The sequence below is a fragment of the Sus scrofa genome, chromosome 6, assembly GCF_054392235.1.
Source record: "Sus scrofa isolate SSC_HxYL_T2T_F1_AM1 chromosome 6, Sscrofa_HxYL_maternal_Yorkshire_Landrace_v2.0, whole genome shotgun sequence".
Classification (NCBI taxonomy): Eukaryota; Metazoa; Chordata; class Mammalia; order Artiodactyla; family Suidae; genus Sus; species Sus scrofa.
In genome coordinates this window covers 88,609,151-88,621,509 of record NC_139388.1, presented here as the reverse complement: position 1 = coordinate 88,621,509, position 12,359 = coordinate 88,609,151, and the positions used below count along the sequence as shown (strand labels likewise).

At 52.8% G+C, this 12,359-nt stretch overlaps 1 protein-coding gene across 7 annotated transcripts in view; it reads right to left on the bottom strand.

The window, feature by feature from the left end:
- The window catches only part of ZDHHC18 (zinc finger DHHC-type palmitoyltransferase 18), a 30,288-nt gene that overhangs the window by 17,243 nt on the left and 686 nt on the right, over positions 1-12,359 (bottom strand). For all 7 annotated transcript variants that reach the window (XM_084963486.1, XM_084963487.1, XM_013988799.3 and 4 more), the window contains exon 2: positions 8,350-8,510. In XM_084963486.1, coding sequence (XP_084819612.1) covers positions 8,350-8,510 — 161 coding nt within the window. The remainder of the gene's footprint in view (positions 1-8,349; positions 8,511-12,359) is intronic.

The following is a 12,359-nucleotide window of genomic DNA, read 5'->3' as shown; positions in this document are numbered from 1 at the left end:
GAGAAGAGAAAAAGGGGCCACACCGGCACAAGATGCCACCTGCATGTAAAGTCACCACCAGCAGGGCCCAAGAGGAGATGGGTCAAAGGAGGCTTTGCAAGGAGGCTACTACCCAGCCGAGTCCCACTGCCTTTTCTTTTTAACAGTTGCACCTGCAGGACATGAAGTTCCCCGGCTAAGGGTCGAATCAGAGCTACAGCTGCCAGCCTTGTCACAGCCACAGCAACGCAGGATCTGAGCAGCGTCTGTGACCTACACCAAAGCTCACGGCAACACCAGATCCTCAACCCACTGAGTGAAACCAGGGATCAAACCTGCATCCTCATGGATACTAGTCAGATTTGTTTCCACTGAGCCATGACGGGAACTCCAAGCCTCTTACATTTCAATACAGAAAAACCATTTTCTTTTTTTGGCTGCGCCTATAGCATTCGGTGCTCTTGGGCCAGGGATTAAACTTGCCACAGTGACAACACTGGATCCTAAACCCACTGTGCCATAAGGGAAACACAAGAAAAACCATTTTCGGAGCACAATGACATTCCCTGTCTCACACAAAAAATGCTCTGGGCTGGGCAAGAGGACACGTGCTCCTATTTTACAGACTTCAATAGTAAAAGGTGGGGCTGAAATTGGAACCCTCTGTCCTCCAAGGCATTCATCTGTCCATTCTTTCAAATGCTAGCATCAACTACATCAGGAAGGTATGCAAGGCCTGGGGCACAGGTGGGGGAAGGAGGAGGCAAGAACACAGAGGTGAGTCAAATATGGCTGTTTTGTTCATCAGGTTCAGAAAATAGCTGTTGGGGCCATGAAGGGAGGAGTAATAAGAGATGCTATCCCTGCCCTAAGGGAAGCGAAGATCTACTTACTACAGGGCTCTTCCTGCTGCAGGCTCTTCCCGAGAAGAAAAAGGCACCCTCCTGCTAGTGAGGCCTCCTGCTGCCTTCCACGTGGGACACTAAAGCCCCGGAGGACGTGGTGATGGGGGAGGCTCCTCCTCACCAAAGGCGTGGGGAGAAGGAAGTGAATCTCCCACCCCTTCCTCCTGACCAGTCCCTTCACCCAACCACAGCCCCAGAGAGGAGCAGGCAGGCATTCTGCAGGTGGGCCTGAACCCCTGTGCCTGTCGCTGAAGCCCAGGGGCCGGTAGGGAACCCCCTGGGGAGAGGTCGCCCAGCCTCCGGCCAGCCTGAGGTCAGCCACGGTGCCCAGGCTGTGAGCACTGGGTCACTGTATCCCCCACCTGACCATTTCTTTTCATTCGAGAGGCTTATGGAACCCTTACCACACACAGGCTGGCTGGCAGGCCTGGGGATACAGGAAGAACAGCCTGCAGGCAGAGTGAGCGGGAGAGGTGGGTCATTAGTCAGTGCAAGAGGCTCTGTGAGTCAAGTGTGGTGGCCCTGGGGCCAGCGTGACCCCGTTGTGAAACCTGGCCATGCCACTTGTTAGCTTGTGATTTTGAGGAAGTCGCTCAACCTCTCTGAGCCTCAGCTTCCTCACCGGGTAATAACATCCACCTTGTAAGGGAGACGTAAAGGTGTAACCCAGCACTGGGGCATCAGTGGCATTCCTGGTGCCTTCTCAGAGCGGAATATATGGGGTGGGGAAAAGAGGCAGCAGTCACAGCAACGAGGGATGAGGCAGCCATGCAGCTAGAAGGGAAAGGATGAGACCCTGGGTTCAAGGAGTGGGAGAGGAGGGCTCGGCAGCGGAGGGGACCCTGTGGGTCAAGGCCAAGGCCTACAGGCATTAATGTGCAGTGTGGCTGGGGAGCCAGGGAGCGGAAGGTGAGCAGGGCAGCCTGGGCCAGAGCTTTGCCTCCACATGCAGGTGAGTGCGCCTCCGAGGGCGAGCTTGCAGGGACGTGGGAGATGATCTGTTCCCAGGAAACCGGGAGGTGGATTGTTTCCTGGATGGGACACTAAGCAACACTGATAATCACATGATGAGAAAGCCATTCCATTTTCAATTCTCTTTCAAGCCCTGACTCTCTCCAGGTGAAAATCAAAACTTTTTTTTTTTTTTTTGGTCTTTTTTGAGGGCTGCACCTGAAGCATATGGAAGCTCCCGGGAATCTGGAGCTGCAGCTGCCAGCCTACATCACAGCCTCAGAAATGCCAGATCTGAGCCACATCCGTGATCTACGCCACAGATCATGGCAACACCAGATCCTTAACCCACTGATCGAGGCCAGGGATTGAACTGGCATCCTTATAGATACCAGTCAGGTTCTTAACCCACTGAGCCACAACAGAAACTTAAAGTTTTTGTTTGTTTGTTCATTTGTTTGTTTTGGCTTTTTAGGGCCAGACCTGTGGCATATGAAGTTCTCAGGCTAGGGGTCAAATCAGAGCTGCAGCCACATTGATGTGAGATCCAAGCCAAGTCTGTGGCTACGCCATAGCTCACAGCAATGCCAGATCCTTAACCCACTGAGCAAGGCCAGGGAGCAAACCCGCATCCTCATGGATACTAGTCGGGTTTGCTACTGCCGAGCCACAATGGGAACTCTTCAAGTCTCAACTTATATATATATATACAACTTATATATATATATACAACTTATATATATATATATATACAACTTATATATATATATATACACACACACACAACTTATATATATATATACAACTTATATATATATATACACAACTTATATATATATATATATATTTTGTCTTTTTAGAGCCACACCTCCGGCATATGGAGGTTCCCAGGCTAAGGGTTGAACTGGAGCTGCAGCCGCTGGCCTACACCACAGCCTCAGCAACATGTGATCCTAGCCACATATGTGACCTACACCACGGCTTATGGCAACGCTGGATCCGTAACCCACTGAGCAAGGCCAGGGATGGAACCTGCGTCTTCATGGACACTAGCTGGGTTCATTAACCACTGAGCCATGATGGGAACGCCAAGTCTCAACTTTTTTTTTTTATCTTTTTCCAGGGCCACACCCGTGGCATATGGAGGTTCCCAGGCTATCGGTCTAATCGGAGCTGTAGCCACCAGTTTACACCACAGCCACAGCAACTCGGGATCCGAGCCACATCTGCAACCTACACCACAGCTCATGGCAACGCCAGATCCTTGACCCACTGATCGAGGCCAGGGATCAAACCTGCAACCTCATGGTTCCTAGTCGGATTTGTTAACCACTGAGCCACGACGGGAACTCCACCAAGTCTCAACTTTTAATTCCTATGATCCTCACAGGCCTCAAAGTGACTGCTTTCCACAGACAACTGCAGCCACTAGGAATTCTGTAACATTGGTACATTTTTGTTTTTATGATTATCTTCTATTTAGAGCATGTGGCTTCTGCTAACAAGTGGTATAAATTCTCCTTGTGAAATACATTTAAAAGCAAGCCATATCTTTTTTGTTGTAGTTTTTGTTGTGGCTGCACCTGTGGCTTGTGGAAGTTCCCAGGCCAAAGATTGAACCTGTGCCGCAGCAGTGGCAATGCCAGATCCTTAACAGACTGTTCCACCAGGGAATTCCCTAAAATCAAGCCATTTAAAGGAACACATAAAAGCAAGGAAGGTACAAAGTGAGGTAAAGAAAGGGCAAAACTCATGAAGGTTATATTCCAATGATTGATCTTCAGGAAATACTGCTGAGAGCATTAGGGAGTCACCCAAACTCTGAGCCAGGAAGGGCTGGGGTCAAATCTGAATCGTGGAGAGACAACTATGACTGCAGGGAGAGGACAGGTGTCGGCACCTGGTCAGCGGAGCCCTGAGCCAATCCAGGTGGAAAATGAGGTGCGTGTGCCCCAGGCCAGTGGGCTTCAGAAGGACCTGAGGGCAGATGCCCTAGAGACAGGGTGCGGTCCGTGGCCTGCCATGAGGCTGCAGAGGGAGAGGTGGCCTCTGTCTGCTGTGTGAGTGGGAACCATGGCTAGGTGAGTGTCTGTCACGTGGATTCAGATGTTTCTATCATTTCCCATCAGACCAGGAGCTCCTTTTCCAAGTGCCCAGAGCAGTGGCCCCCCCAGGGGGTCCCGCTGCATAGCTCACCAGCCGGTAGGTCAGGACCTCAGACCAGGGTGACCAGCAGCCTGGTTTGCCTGCAACTTTGGGGTTTCCCAAGATACGAGGCTTTCGATGCCAAAACAGGGAGGGTCGGGGGCAAACTGGGAGAAGCTGGTCACCCTGCCTCAGAAGGTCCTTGCCGGATGGGAGCCCTAGACCAGATCCTGTGCGGCTGGAGTTGCTGGCCTATGGGACCGAAGCAAGAAGCTTGCACCACCAGCATGGGCCCAGCCTGGCAATCACCTCACATTTATGTGAAGGGCACCGCCCATTCCAGAGCTGGCCCCCCCCGACCTTCTAAAAAGGCTCAGTGACTTTTGTCCTCTTTAGGAAAATATGTTTCGGAGTTCCCTTTGTGGCTCAGTGGTCACGAACCTGACTGGTATCCATGAGGACGTGGGTTCGATCCCTGGCCTTGCTCAGTGGGTTAAAGGACGAGTGTTGCCGTGAGCTGGGGTGTAGGTCACAGATGAGGCTGTGTTGCTGTGGCTGTGGTGTAGGCTGGCAGCTTCAGCTCCAATTCGACCCTTAGCCTGGGAACTTCCATATTCCATGGGTGTGGCCCTAAAAAGACAAAAAAATAAAAGAAAGAAAAAGAGAAAATACGTTTCACTCTGATTAGAAGCCTCCAGTTCAGGAGTTCCCATTGTGGCTCAGCAGGTTAAGGGCCCAACACTGTCTCCATGAAGATGGGGGTTGGTTCCCTGGCCTCACTCAGTGGGTTAAGGATCTGGCGTTACTGCAAGCTGTGGCATAGGCCCCAGATATGGCTCACATCCGGTATTGCTGTGGCTGTGGTGTAGGCCACAGCTTCGGCTCCAGTTCAATCCCTAGCTGGGGAATTCCATAAGTCAGAGGTGTGGCCAGTAAAAAGTTAAAAAAAATAAATAAAATAAAAGAAGCAGCTTCAATTTTACAACTCAAAAGCCCCAAAGATGCCACTCTCCAGGCTTGGGAACTGTTCTCCAGGGGATGTTTCTGACCCTGACATTCAAGGGCCACAAGACTGACTTCACCCCATCCTCCAAATTCTCGAGTGCAGCTGACGCGGCCTGCTCAGCTCCCATGCCTGCCCCTCTTCCCACTGCATCCTCGCCTCTTCCTGCTCCATTTGCTCAGGGGGCTCCCTTCACACGCCTTCCTGTGGTTGAACTCCACCCAAATTTTATGTTTTGGCTCCAGAAGCCTCCCCACATTCTCCAGGCAGAAGACACTCCTCTGGTTTCTTTGATCCTCTTCCAAAGTCTGATCTCACGTGTAGCGGCCAGTCAGGCCTTCCACCCTGGACCAAGCTGTAGCCTGGAAACCAGCAGAGGGCAGGGCTCACAGCAGATTCCTCTCCCTCCCCCTGGCCTCCTCACCCTGCCATCGGTCGGAATAAATTAACACATAGATGACCAAACCCATAAAGCCTAATTGTGAGGAATTCAAGGGGACAGCAAGGAGGACCTCCACAGAGGCCAAGGCTGCTGAGTCCCTCCAGATGGCAGACAAAGTGAACAGGACACTCACCATCCAGGAAAGGCTACTGGGCCTGCCTGACAATGCCTAACAGCCACCATGCAGCACAGGGCCAAGAGGGAAGGACAAGGTGCTCTGGCAATGTGTCAAGAGGATGTGGCCCAACTGGGGTCACAAAGGCTTCCCAAACACTTGAATTGAGACCTAAGAATAAAGAGAGTGTGGCCATGGAAGACTGGGGGCGAGTGTCCCTACCGCCACCTCAGAAGAGAAAGCATAGGGCTTGGGAGTCAAGGCACATGCTCCGGCCACAGGTCCTCTGCCTCGGTTTCTTCATCAGCAGGGCCGGACTGTGGTGAGGATCAGAGCGGATAATGGATGAGAAGCACTCGGCATGGTCAAGCTCTCCCCAAACTCAGGGGCTTACTGTTGTCAGTAAGACCCAAACAGCTCCCTGGAGGCCAGAGGATTCCAGGCAGCCAGATCTCTGCGCCCGGGCTGAGCTGGACAGTAATCCTGCCTCTTGAGCACTCTGACCTGGAGGGAGGAGAAACAGGGCTGCGCTGAGCCTCCCCTGCTGCCCGTGGACCAGGATTCTGAAGGAGCAGAAGCCTGGAGGCTGAGCGTCGGGCGGGGAAGGAAGGAAGGAAGCTGGATGCAGGCAGAGGAAGAGGGCAACCGAGGGCGTGGCCGAGGGCAGGCCTGGGCAGAGAATGAGACAGAGGGCAGACCAGAGCCGGGGACATTCTCTGCCCTACTGGCCGCTCTCCTGAGCTGCTCCAGAGGCCTGGCGGAATGACTTCCAGGATGGATGCAGTAGGGCTCTGCCACTCACAGGCTGCCAGGTCTCTTCAGAGGCAGCTGGGTATTTAAAAGCCTGTCTGACAGCCATCCAGTTAGGGGAAGGAGCCAACCACGGACCGGAAACTTGAGGTGTGCAAATACCTGTGTCACTTCTCAGCAGGAAGGAGCTGGGGTGGAGCAAGCTGAGATTAAGGCCCTGGCCACGGTGCCCAGTCAGCTGGGCACCCATGCAGCACTCTGGGAGGCACCAAGGGCCTTTCTGGTCACATAGGCCTTTGGGCAGCTCCTCAAACACGCCAGTCTGTTTGCCATTCCGGGCTTTTCCTTTCACTGTGTCCAGACCACATGCTACTGGCTCCATCATGCCATTCAGGGCTCATCTCAATGCCGCCTCCTCCCAAGGGCCTCCCTGACCATAATCGAGACGAGCCCACTCCCCGCCCCACTGTGCTTACCTCCAGAGACCCTGGAGGCTCAGCTCCTCACTTCTGTAGGCCTTTGCTTCTTTGTTCAGATGTCACCACCTTCATAAGCCCTCCATCCCAACCAACCATTTAAAAATCGTACACCCTCCTCCAGCTCTAGCCTCCATCCCCTGGCTTTCCTCTTCTCTGTAACAGCCTAGATATTTAATTGTTGACTGTCTTTCTCTTTTTTTTTTTGTCTTTTGTCTTTTCCAGGGCCACTCCAGCGGCATATGGAGGTTCCCAGGCCAGGAGTCTAATGGGAGCTGTAGCCGCCAGCCTATACCACAGCTCACGGCAATGCCAGATCCTTAACCCACTGAGCGAGGCCAGGGATCAAACCCGCAACTTCATGGTTCCTAGTCGGATTTGTTAACCACTGAGCCATGACGGCAACTCCTTGACTGTCTTTCTTTCTTTTTCTTATTTTTGTGAAATTTTTTGCTTTTTAGGGCCACATCTTGTGGCCTATGGAAGTTCCCAGGCTAGGGGTCGAGTTGGAGCTGCAGTTGCTGGCCCACACCACAGCCACAGCAACACCAGGTCAGAACTGGGTCTGGGACCTACCCCACAGCTCCTGGCAATGCCAGATTCTCAACCCACTGAGAGAGGCCAGGGATCGAACCTGTGTCCTCACTGATATTAGTTGGGTTCGCTAACCACTGAGCAACAATGGGAACTCCTACATAAAGTTTTTGAACATTTTTTTGTACAGGAATATATTTACTATTTTAGCCAAAGTGAAATAAACTTGATTTATCAAATGCCAAAAAGGAAAAGTGTCTGGTATATAGTAGGGGCTCAATAAATGTTTGATGAATGAAGGAATAAATGTGTGTGAATGTTTAAAAGCAGGGGCTCGGGTCAGAGCGCCCAGGGTCTCATCCCAGTTCTTCTACTTAGCATATTGCCTTCAACCATTTACTTAACTTCCGTGAGGCTCAATTTAATTAATCACTAAAAGGAGAATAGGGAGTTCCCACTGTGGCTCAGCGGTAAGGAACCTGACTAGGATCCATAAGGATTCAGGTTCGATCCCTGGCCTTGCTCAGTGGGTTAAAGATCTGGTGTTGCCAAGAGCTATGGTATAGGTCACAGATGCAGCTTGGATCTGGTGTGTCTGTGGCTGTGGTGTAGGCCGGCAGCAACAGCTCTGATTTGGCAGCTACAGCTCTGATTTGACCCCTAGCCTCAGAACTTCCAAATGCTGGGGATGCAGCCCTAAAAAGACAAAAATAAAAATGAAAGGAGAATAACAACAGGACCTATCTCACAGGATCTCTGGGGATGAAATAAGATCATGCATATAAACACAGGGCCTGGCCCCCACTAAGTACTCAGTACCATCCAGCTGTCAACACCAGTCCTCTCGTGCTAGCATTTCTTATTTATGTGCTCACGTGCTTACCCTCTGCTTCCTCCACTCTACATCAGCTTCAGCCTGCCCTGCTCACTACGGTAGCCCTGCTAGCACAGTGTTCCTAGCACAGCGTGGGAAGAGAAAATCAGATCTCCTCTCAGATCAAGAAAGGTGGAGCTGGGGGACCCAGCTGCGGCTGGAGCGGGAGCCTCACCAATCTGTTTCTCCAGGGCGGCTGCCTCACAGACGGTGGCCCGGGGCAGGATCCCAGGGTCGGTGAAACTTGTCTGCAGCAGGCAGCTCATGACGAAGAAGAACAGGATGGCAGCGATGATGGGGATGGCGAGGGTCAGCTGGCGGGCCAGGAAGGGACAGCTAGAAAAAGAGAGAGAGAAAGAGATGAGCGGAGACCCCAGGGCCGCCCAGGGCACAGGGCTGCAGCACCAGGCAGGCTCTGTCAAACTGGCAACCACCACCTCAGTCCCCCAAGGCAGAGGCCCGGCCCCTAGGTGAGTGCAGCACTGGCCCTTCAGTGCTTAGAGAGGCAGCACTCATTGATCCTTGCACTGTCTCCCTGAACTCCTGGCAGATATGATCAACAGATCCCAGCACTCAACCTCTGCCCTTGGCTGCACCCTCAGAATCCTTCCAAACACAGCACTCCAGGCAGCCACTACCCAAGGGCTGGACTGTCCCTCGGGATGAACCATTCATAACCATGTTCACTTATTCAGTCACTCCATGAATATTGATGGAAGCCCTCTCTGTGTGAACGGCAATACCCTTAACAAGCAGCAGGGATGGTGGCAGTGAATAAGATAAGAGTTCCCCTGCTCCCTCAGTGAGGCTCAGGGTCTAGTGGGGAAAACAGGTAAACAGAGAATTGCCACACAGGGCTTTGCTTGTTATAATGGGGAAGGGGAAAGGAGTAGAACAGTTAGGAAAGATGGGCTGAAGGAGATAATGCCTAAGCTAAAACCCAAAGACTAGGTAGGGTCAGCCAGATGAAGGGGAAAAAGAGCACGGTCCAGCCGTTGACACTGTCACCCAAGGGCTGGTGTCCCCACTTGGTTCTATCAGGCCCCCTGACCCAAGTCTGCTAGAACACCCTGTGCAAGGCTCTGGCAAACCTGTGGGCATCTTTTTTTTTTAGGACCACACCCTCGGCATGTGGAAGTTCCCAGGCTAGGGGTTGAATCAGAGCTGTAGCTGCCAGCCTGCACCACAGCCACAGCAATGCAGGTCTGCAACCTACCCCACAGCTCACAGCAACGCCAGATCCTTAACCCACTGAGGAGGCCAGGAATTAAACCCTCATCCTCATGGATACTAGTCAGGTCCTTAACTCGCTGAGCCACAACGGGAACTCTAAACCTGTGGGCATCTTACGCCCTGTTTCTGGATCCTGTTGTCAGAGGCTCTGGCCTCCTGAGAGACCCTTCCCTTGAAGAAGCAGAGACTGCCAAAACCAAGGGCTTTAAGTGGGCCATGATCTGCTCCAAACATCTCAAGGTCCCCAGGTCTGAGTCTTGCATGTCACCCATATGCATATGACAACTCAACCAGCTCATGTACAACCAGGCTTCTTGGGAGATGGAGAAGAGGTGAAGTCTGAGACTCGTAGAACCTCAGAAACACCACGTCCTAGCCCCCCGGTTTTACAGAGCAGGACTCCAAAGCCCACAGCCAGATCCAAGGTCGCCCAGCCAGGCAATGACAGGATTGGGGTCTCCAAGCTCCCAGCAAATGTTCTGTCCATTGTCCAACAAGCGAAGGTACTTGCTATATTGTATGATTATGTATTTACTGTGTCAAGTGCCTACTACATACCAGGCCGTGTTCTAGGCACAGAGGATACAACAGGGAAAACTGTTCTCATGGAGAGGGACAGGCAAGAAGCTAACAAAAAGCCTTGCTATGTCAGGTGTTGGCAAGTGCTTTGGTGAGTAGGTCAGGGGAGAGGGGCAGTTTCCTAGGTTAAAGGGATGGTCTGGGAAGGACGAGAGAAAGTGAGGGAGTCAGCCATGAGGCTGTCTGAAGGAAGGATGTTCCCAAACAGTGCAAAGGCCCTGAGGTAGGAGGGTGTGAGGAAGCCAATGTGCCTGGGAGGGAAAGCATGGGAGCACTGGGAGGAGATGGGGACAGAGACGAGGCCACCACCAGGGCTGTGGCTCTTATCCGGAGAGCCAGGGAATATTTGGATCTGACCTGAAATGAAAGGGACATGCCGGCTGCTGTGGGGGGGTGGGGCAGAGGGCAGAATCTGGGAGCCCTGTTGGGAGGCCTGCGCGACAATGCACCCAACCCAGCAGCGGGGAAAACCACGCTCGGCAGCAGAGGCCCCAGAGCTCCTGTCGCCCTCCAATGCCCTCATCAACAGCGTCCCATACGCCAGGTACCCACTGAGCTTTCACCCCAGTACAGCCCCAACCCAAATCCTCCTGCCCACACCACCACCCCAAGTGAGGAGGAGCAGAGACAAGGACCAGATGATTCACGAGCTCTCCAGGAACCCAGACGTCCTCGCTTCCTCCTCTCTAGAGACAAATCTGTCTCTATTGAAGATATCCCCTCAGCCCAGAGAAGGCCCTGCTGCTGAACTGCCCGAATCCCACACTGCAGGGTCACAGGGACCAACCCCAGTAAGCACCACTTCCTCTTGCCTTGGCTGCAGCCCTGGCTGGGAGGACCAGGGGGAGCCGGAGGGATGCTGGAAAAAACACTTTCAAAGCAGCCACATGGGCTGGGCCAGCAAGGTGGATCTGAAACTCAGCCCAAGGGTCATGCTGGAGGCCCGGGGCTCTCCGGAGCTTCTGCTTGTTAAATTATCCTGGAACTTTCTATCCACCCTGAGTCAGAAAGGAAAGGTGAAAGGGAGAAGCTAATTTGTAGGAAGTCCTCACCTTGCTTCAAGGGGAAACCCAAGGATGCAGATATATGATCTGGCCACTGGAAAAGGTACCAGTGTCTCTGTGGCAGCCTTATCATGGCCCTTGGGAAGGGTTTTTTGGTGATGACAAGTAATAGCTCCCGCTATGCTTATTACCAGATAAAAACTTAGGTACATGACTTCACATTACCCGTGTGACAACCTGAGGGGGTGGGTACTATTATAAACCCCATCTTATAGATGAGGAAGCTGGGATCTGAGAAGTGAAGTGACTGCCCCGAAGTCACACACTGAGTGCATGATGGGCCCGAGATTTAACCAGCTTTGTTAGCTGCAGAGATGGAGTTCTTAGCCACCTGTATAACTAAGACCACAGAGGATGGGTAGAACTAGGAGGGGAAAGTGGGGTTCATGTAGTATGGGGTGGGTGGGCAAGGAATCAGGACACAGGTGGCTCAAGCTAGCAACCAAGGGTAGAGTGGAAAACTCTGCATACCAACATGTGATCCTGGTAAAGCGACAAGCATCCCCCCCTCCATCCATGACATGGAGAATACTGTGTGGGCCAATCTTGGGTCCCTGGGGTTATAAAGAGGTCAAGAACCCATGGGGACAAATATGACCTGTCACATGAAAATATTCTCGCCTCTTGAAAAATAGCAAGGCACTGCAGCTGTTCCTGCCGTGAACAGGACAGAGGGTGCTCCGGAGCACTGGGAAGGGAAAGGAAGCCAGGAGTCAGGAGGTGGGGGGCAGGGGCCTGGGAGATGTCTGGGGGGACTGGGGGAGGCAGGGGTAAGGACAGGAAGCTCTGGAACAAAAAATAAGGAAGGTGCTGGAGAGGAAAGGGGAGGCCTGAGTGGCCCAAAGATGTTTGAGGGCCTAGAGAGAGAATGGCCAAGGGGAAAACAGGGGTGGGGGGGCAGTGCTGAGAGTGGAGAGGGGACCTAGAGGGACCTTGGAGGGATCCTGGAAGATGGCCTTGAAATTTCAAAGGGGAGAATATGGCCAAAGGATAAGGAAGAAATTCAAAAACTGTCTGGAAGGGATATAAAGAAAAGATGCCCCACGGGGTCCGAAAGAAACTAGAAGGCAGGCAAGGGGATAGGTGAGGAGAGGGGATCCATCCAAGGAGCTGGGGGGCCTGGTGCAGGCTCTGAGAGGGCAGAGAGGATGGGGGCCTCGAGGCACATGGGAGGGCCATGTTCCTGGCAGAGGCCAGCAAAGGCAGAGTGCCAGGGAAGGATGGGGGTGCTAGGGAGGGGCCGGAGGACCAGCTTAGATGGCGATCCAAACTAGCATGGGAGGATGACCAGTCTGGGAGGGCTGGAGGG